This window comes from Etheostoma spectabile, chromosome 6, assembly GCF_008692095.1.
Source record: "Etheostoma spectabile isolate EspeVRDwgs_2016 chromosome 6, UIUC_Espe_1.0, whole genome shotgun sequence".
In the NCBI taxonomy this organism is placed as follows: Eukaryota; Metazoa; Chordata; class Actinopteri; order Perciformes; family Percidae; genus Etheostoma; species Etheostoma spectabile.
The window spans coordinates 12647216-12655696 of NC_045738.1; the positions used below are offsets into that span (position 1 = coordinate 12647216).

General features: G+C 40.2%; 1 protein-coding gene across 1 annotated transcript in view; it reads left to right on the forward strand.

The window, feature by feature from the left end:
- The first annotated feature begins 4391 nt into the window (after positions 1 to 4391).
- The window catches only part of tmem145 (transmembrane protein 145), a 40219-nt gene continuing 36129 nt past the window's right edge, over positions 4392 to 8481 (forward strand). The window contains 1 exon segment of the mRNA XM_032518699.1: positions 4392 to 4657. Coding sequence (XP_032374590.1) covers positions 4547 to 4657 — 111 coding nt within the window. The 5' untranslated portion in view covers positions 4392 to 4546.

Here is an 8481-nt window from a genome sequence, read left to right on the forward strand (position 1 = left end):
GGGGGGGGGCAGTCTAGGGGATTTCCCAGTTTTTGAGAGACAAAAAATTAGGAGGAGCACTGAAATATAACTTCCTCTGCTTTACAGTCACTTGCATCACTTGCCAGTGCACCATGATGCTCCGAGGCAAAGCTGGCAGTCAGAATTAACACACCCACAAAAGACAGTCATGTTTTAGAATAAAATGGTAATTTACCAGCTACTTAGATCAAAGACTAGCACTCACCCACACATGCAGCACACATACTTTGCCGTTCGGTAGCGGAGGCTCTAAAATAAAGCAACGCAGAAGATACGTAAGATGAGGCCTGAATGGGTGATTCATTTGCAGTCATTTTAGGCACTAATCAGATAGTGGTGGGCACACTATATGCTTAGTATAGAGTCATCCCCATCACAATGTCCACTTGTACTTTAGGAAGCCACTATAAATCACACTTAATAACTCCACATTGTGTTATCTGTTATGCCAGTTTGGCAGTCAATACAGCTCACTTTGTGGATAGTAACTCTGTTGACTCTCTGTCAAATAGAATTACAGCACTTAAAGAGAACAGACAGAAAGGCTCTAAACTGGATGAACTGATGTACTTGAGCTAATGTAGTTTTAATCATATCATTAACCCTATGCAGTACTTTTGTTATTTATATCCTTTTTTATTTCTGGATTTTAATCCTTGAATCATTACAGATTTGTTGTTGATACACCATATTCTTTGTTTAATGTAATCATATGCTGTTTATTCAAAATTTTTGAATGTGCCCAATATTTACCTCTGCTTCTTTGGCACAGCTGCTCCGACATCCCTGGCCTTTCCAATTAAACTCCTCTGTAATGCATACTGATAGGATAGAATACATGTACAACATTACACAGGGACACAAGGCCCTATCTAGATGCTGCCTGGGGCTTTTTGTAGTGTCAATATTACTAATGCAAAGATTGCATTTTATTAATTGCAACATTAAAATGTGTGTAGATGCACTGAGATGCATGATTTTCTGAAGACCAAGTACTTGCTTAAAGATGTGGGTACCAGCTTTATTAGTCTTTTAAGAACAGTCCTAGCATTTTGATGGCTGAAATGGACTAAATGTTCTAATTGTAGTTATTTAAATACTTCAATTGGTCAACGTTCTCCTTCTGCAGAACGAGAGTAAGAGAGAAAGGGATAGAAAAAAGCCCTTCGCTAAACTTCCCAGCCCTGATTTCCTCTCAGGTTGTCCCTGTGCCTTGCCAGGTGTTATTGATACTTTTCTGCACAGATTATGCAGTTTGTCAAAGTAACACTTCTCAGGCACAGGACTTCCGGACAAACAGATCAGAGGTTTTTAGGCAAAACTAGAGGACCGTGACCAAGAAAAGAGATTGTAAGAGTGATGTGTAAAAGCCACCAAACTTATTAGGTCAACTAAAAGTGTCTGGTGGACCAGATGTTTTTGCTTTCCACCATCACATTTATGGTTAACTTTGTTTTGGATAACCTGACGGCACTCCTGAGCGTGTTGCCACCGAAGCACTTTAAAGTACACAAAAATGTCCTTTGGAGGGTCAGTCCCTCTATCAGGTCCAACTACAAATAGATGCCAACAATGCTGGCACTATCCTGCCCTTGCCTGGTAAAAGGACTAGGGTTGCCAGGTCTGTAGAGAGGGATGCTGTATGATGAATAGGATTTAACTGAAGCTCAGATTGCAAAATCCTCCACCCGTAGAAGAGCAGGGTTTTCAGCAGCAGAGTCATGCTATAGGATTAGTCCATGCTCAGTTCTGTCAGCTCGGAGTACTTACTGCAATATTTTTAGTCAGATTGATGGAAAGAACCAGGACCATGAAGAGAAAGACACTCATACACTCATCCTCTCCGAGATACTGGGCTTAAGTTTGTACTTGCTTTACTAGCCGCTGTTTATGCTCACACTGCACTTTTGCCAGTAGTTTGGCGATCCGTGCAAGTGTATTTTAAGCTTGTGTACATGTCGCTGTTTTTTGTTTGTGTGGAATGTGGAAATTCAGTTGATCACACTAGTCTCTGGTGTGTGAGGAACAAAAGCTCACACATGAGCGCGTCCTTTTTGTTTGTCATGTGTTCATGTGTCACATAAAGACATGTTTGGCACTTTACAGTCAGGAGACTATTCATAGTATTACTCATTTGTGGCTGAGAGCAACCTCAAACCACTATGGGACGTCTTTGGTGTGTAATATCGACTTGACTCCGTTAATCTTGTAAAACTACCGCCAACAGGGTTGATTGACCATTTGTATTAAGTGAGCTACTACTAAACTTTTTAATTTTTGTTTAAATGTGTCAAATTCACCCACTTGCTGTTTATTGCCCTCCGTATGCCTGTTACCCTTGACAACCACTCATGCATCAGGTTAACCTGACTGCAGGTGAGTCCATCTGGTGTTTTGGACAAATAGGTTTGCAGTGTTACCTTTTTAGTTTTCCCAATTCCTTGCAGTTGTGTGGCTCTTACATTAGTGTTGCTGCTTCTTAGTGTCTTTATTGTTGTTCTTTCACTGACATACTCCTTTTTTTTAACTTTTTGTTTTTTGCCGCAGGCTTATTTTATTAAAGTGCAATGCAAAGTGCAATACTTTTACAAACGTGAGCTAGCTGCTTCAACAACATTTACAGTAAAGCTATGCAGTTCCACCAGCATCACATCATCTTTTCACAGTCTCTGTTTCCTTTGTCAGAAATGATGTGATGCTGTTTGTGTAATGTGTTTGACTCTCCTCAAGGTTGTCAGCATACCAACCTACATACCACAACATTATTCTTTTAAACTTCCTGGAAACCTCAAAAGCGTCAATGCGTTGATGCGACTGACCTCAACCACTTCTCAGAAATGTTGCTGAATGAGAAATACTAATTTGATCAATCCGTTAGATCTTCTAAATGTATTGTTAGTTTCAAAACTGAACCAAATACTGCTGCCAGTCTTGTAACAGATGTGGTGTTCTTGCTGTTTGTGTTTGATGGAATCAAGGCAGGTGCTAGTCGGTGCCATAGCCTGTCTGCAAAGTGCTCTGCACTGTAAAATGTAATTCTGATGTAGAATATAATTAGCCTTTAAATTAAAAAAAAAGCCAAGTTAACTTCTTTTACTTACATTTTAAATTAAATTTTATTTTATTCAAAACACCACAAGTGCAAACCTGTGAATAAAAAAGAATGTATATTAAATATGATTCATGTAGATGTTTCTACTTTCAGATTTTTTTGATTTTCTTTTTTTTGCAGGTTTCATATTACAGAGCTGTGTCTGATACGCCACGAGTAGGCTGGTTTCTTCCTTTGTTGATTTGTATCTAAATAAATATATTCTCCCATAAATCACTGTTGCGTTCAAGAATCATCCGTTTCTTTGCATTGATCAAAAGAACGAAAGGTTAGCCAAAAGTCACTGAGAATAAGGAAATATAGATTATAATTCAATCTAGCTGGTGAGATACTGGCCTTTGATTCTGTTTTTGTGTTTGAGAATATTAAAAACTCAATTGAATTTTACCCACATCTTGATTAAGTCAGGACTTGGGGAAAGGTCAAATACAAGGTTGACATTTTGTTGAATGTATAAAGTGTCAGATCAGATCTTAAAAATACACTGCAGAGATCTCTGTGATATTATTCCTTTATCATTCCTCTATGCATAGATGGAAAGTAACCAAGTACTGTAAGTATAGTTTTGACTACTACCAGTACTTGTATTTCCATTTGCTAATTTACACTTTTACTTCACAGTACTTGAGGAAAATATTGTACTCTTCACTCAACTACATTTATGCACGGCTATAGTTACTTTACATATAAAGATTTAATATATATAAAACCTACAGTATGGGCTAATAAAATGACGCTCTAGTATAGATTAAACTACCCAACAGTATATAAAGTGGTTACATAAAACAAATTATACGTAATTACTGTATGCTAAAGTGGACATTCTGCATAACTTTTGGTTTGATAAACATTTCTATACTTTTTACTTAGATAACATTTTAAAATGCAGGGATTATACTTGTAACAATATTTTACATTGTGCTAATAGACTACTACTTTTACATAATTACATGATCTTATACTTATTTCACTGCTGTTTGCATGGACACAGTAGGCTATTGCAGACACCTTTCAAATGTAACATTTCTGACGTAATTTAGCAGTTATACAGCCTGTTGGATCCTGTTGATATATATCTTGCTGATTACTGATAACATAACATGAGCCAGGAGGCCACGCATCATATGTCTCTGTGGTACTTCATTAGAGGTGTGTGGCCTGTAATGAAAACATGATCGCAAACAGAAAACATTTTTTTAATGTGTTCCCGTGTCGCATTCTCAAAGCACGAGCAGAACCGGGAGCGCGCACTCCGAACCCCCTCCTCCCAAACAGCCGCACATCCAGCATCCAGCTTGAATTGCTGTATGGGGCCGCCACTGTGCTCGAGCCGTTTCTCCGTGCGCGCTCCCGCTCAGAGACAGGCTTCGGGGAGACCGGAGAGCAGACCAGCGGCAGCGGGGAGAGAGAAAGATGGAGGTGAGGGTCGGGGAGAGACTCCTGTGCCTGGCTGTGCTGTCCAGCGTCTTCTTCGTGGATTCAGTCCTCGGGAAATACGTCAAAGGCATCGTCAACACCAAAGAGGTGAACGCTGTTTATTTTTTCTTTAGCTCTTTAATTAGTTGGCACTTGCGTCAATGACACCGACACAGTGGGAGTGGGGAAGGGACTCGACTGCGTATCCGCACGCAGGTGAATCTGTGGTGTATCTGTGGGGCTCCGCGGATAGACGAAGGGGCTACCACCAATTCACTTCGAAGTTGCCTCGGATATACATGCCTGTTTATTGCCTCTGTATGAAACACACTCACCTCTATTTTGCCTAGCAATTGCGCGCCATTTGTGTGCGAGTCATCTGTGGCGTATATTTCATCCTCATTGTTATAGTCTTTGGCATCACTGTAGCCCCAGCAAGCGGCATATCGCACCAGTCCACTGCTGCCCAGCCTTCAGTTCAGTAATAACTCATCCTCAATCCAAATCCAGCTAAATATGCATGGTTTGTTGCCGTTGTTAAATATAAATTAGTGGTGGTATTTCTGTTTATGATTAGAGGAGCCGTTACAGGTGTGCGTCACACAGCTGCTGGCGCGCAACGCTGGATTTGTGGTGATCCTTGGGCTCAGTCCAGCCTAGTTAGGTTTTTTTTTTTTAGTCTGTTTTCAGACAGATCAGCATCGACATCATCACAGCCCTGACAAGATCTGCGAGTTAAAATGTTAACTGTGCAGCTGAGCAGATTCTGTAGCTCTGGGCTGTTTGTGATTCAGAGGCTACCATCTGCTGCTCCAAAGCTCTGGTTTGTATTCTCAAGAGTTTGTGGATCAAGTTTGACATCATAGTACAGAACAGCAGTTTACTATTTTAATGTAAGTGTAACAATACAGGCCACAGTGCAGACAAAGTAGCCTCTAACAGGACTGACTAATAACATTAAACTCAAATAATTAATTGTTTAGAACATTATGGTAATTATGTTGGAATTTCTTCTAAACCTGTGCTGCGAAGTTCAAAGTATTTCTCACTCTAAAACAACGCATTTGACCTTTCAATCTGTAAAGTCAGCTGTGCCTGGAAGTTCAGAATATGGGTAAAGTAAATTAATGTTTAATAAATATGCCACATAGGATACATACAAAACAATTAGAAGGCTAAGTTGCGCGTACAAATGTCTTCTTTTAATCATTCTTATTTATCAATTAGTCAACAAATTGATCACCTCTAACATAAGCACCCTCAGTAATTGATATCTTAAGTCTCCTTGTTGCAGCAACAGCAGGGGGGAGGGGCTACCATGCTGTTGAACTCTACGACTTGGGTCTCAATGCAATGCAAGGTGCATCCATGTTCAGAAATATTAAAATACTAAAATACAGTGTAAATATTGTGCACCAACCACTGAGGTGTTTCATGTACCAAAGATTTTCATGTCTTGCCAAAATGTGTCTTGGCAGCAACAAAAGCTCTGAAATACTTTGCTACCGAGCACCAGTATATCCCCTTACTTGGCTCCTTCAAAAACCAAAGAACAGAATCCATCTGACACCAGGCAGCTTGAGCCAACAAGCTTTAATTCTCACTCTAGCATTGTGACTTGTACTCACATTACCTGAACACTGACTACAGTAAATTTAAAAAAAAGTGCTTGAACTCAGTCATGAACTGAGAGGTTGGAGTCACCAGTTTGAATCTCCAGGATGATGATGGGAATCTGAATGGATAAATTAAACAAAAGGCACTCATCCATCCGTCCGCTGTTGAGATGCCCTTGAACACAGCGCTGAATCTGCACCTGCTCCAGTGAAGCTGCCCAGTGGCCAGCAATAGGTTGGTGTGTGTGTGTGTGTGTGTGTGTGTGTGTGTGTGTGTGTGTGTGTGTGTGGTGTGTGTTTGGTGTGTGTGTGTGTGTGTGTGTGTGTGTGTGTGTGTGTGTGTGTGTGTGTGTGTGTGTGTCCAGCTCTTGACAAGGAGGGCTTCTACTTTTCAAGTCCTCTGCAGTAAATGAGAATATAGTTTTAGTTAGCCTGTCTTGTTATGTAAAGCCACAAATAAAAGAGGTTTTACATAAATAAGTAAATTCTGACGTGAATTCTGAAACTGCATAATTTCTTAATCTATTTCTTCATCCATTAATCAGATTATTTTCTCTATCAATCATTCAGTCTATAAAATGTCAAAAAACTGAGAAAAGTCCAATCAACACTCAGAAATCCAAATATATTTAGTTTACTATCATAAAAGGCTAAGAAAATCCACAACTATTTACATCTGAGAGGCTGCCAGTGGATTTTTGGCATTTTTGAACGATTACCAAGATAGTTGCAGATGGATTTTCTGTTGATGGATTAATCAATTGAACAAGTCATTGTTTTAGCTTTACTCTAGTATATGGTAAATCAAGAGTTGACTTTAAATAAACAAATGTTTAAAAAAATGCACTATATTTCTTGCTTTTCAAAATCTTATTTGAACCTTGTTATCGGTTTTCTCGTCTTACTCTTGTGCTTCTGAACCTGTCATGGCTCAATTGTCAACCTAAGCAAAACAAAAGAGCACTCTGAATGACATCAGGCAACACCTACTGTTTGTTTGTGTGTGTGTGTGTGTGTGTCTCTACAGTTTAACACATCAGTCTTGGTTGTGCATTTCTGCGCCAAGGTCACCTCCTAACTCTCCTCCACATCCCCTCTCTCTCAGATTTACACACATGCACGCACACAGAATAAACCCCAGCATGGCTTCAATCCCATAATGCTGTAGTTGTGTCAATGTCTGCAGAGCTGAAGGCAGAGTTTGTGCAGAGCTGCAAATTGACAAATGTAATTTACCACACTGGGAGGGCTAAACTGTTGGAAACTGTTGAGCGGCTGGAGAAAAAAAGTTATCCAAAGGCATCACGGCAGCTGACTGGTCAACTGCTTTATTTGGGCTGGTCGATGTGTACAATTAGCCTTAGTGGCTCATGGTGTGTGGAGGCACCGATTAAATGTCCCTTTTGAGAGGCAGTAGTAGCTTTAAGGTCAGAGGAAGGTTAGCATTTGAATCCAGCTGGGACAAATGTGGAAAAGGAATAAAAACCTTGCACTCTTCATCAGCGGCCTGTTTCCCCTGTTTCCGTAGTGAAAAGTTGAACTTCTACAAAAAAAAACTCTTCGTCTGGCTTTGGTTGGGCTGAGATGTTGCTCAGTTACATTTTTACATGACACACTTGCTCTTACAGGTGTCAAACCTCAGTTTCCAATAAAGCAGAACCATTTTGGGAAAATATGTAACTGCATTTTTCTGACTAATTAAATTGATTATTTTCTAAAATTTAAACTACAGGCCTGTTCTTATGGTCTTCGTAGTATTCATTAAGTCATAGGCAAGCATAATCACAATGTTTGTATTGTTTGGAGTTTCTGCATAAGTAACCATGTAAAAATGTTGATTAATGCTCTTGAGGTTGTCAAGTTTTCTTCTTTTCAAACCAGTAAGTCAGGGAAAAGGGAACTTCTAACTAAACTGGGCTAGTGAGCTTTAGAAAAGTTAAGCCCACACATAGTCCAAGTATGAAAGACACCAGCATGCGATGAGTTTATTAACCAGGTAGTCTATGTCCAGGACCTTCCACTTCCGGGACTGCCCCATTCCTGCTGGAAATTCCGACGTATGTCCTTTATTTTTTTTTTAACGGATTACCTAACACCTGATTTCCACCGGTTGCAGAATGGCTGCGGATCGGCTGCACTGCGTGTTGGCTCCGCTGCGTGTCGGCTTTGTGCTCCGCCGTCCGTCAGTAACCATCCCTTCCAGATTTGCTGCGGAACGGCTGCAGCCATGACTGAGCTGAAGTTACGAGGACCCACGAGATCTCATGTAGAATAGAACCACAAACAGTTTGTTTCCATCCAGAGGAGTAGAGAGGA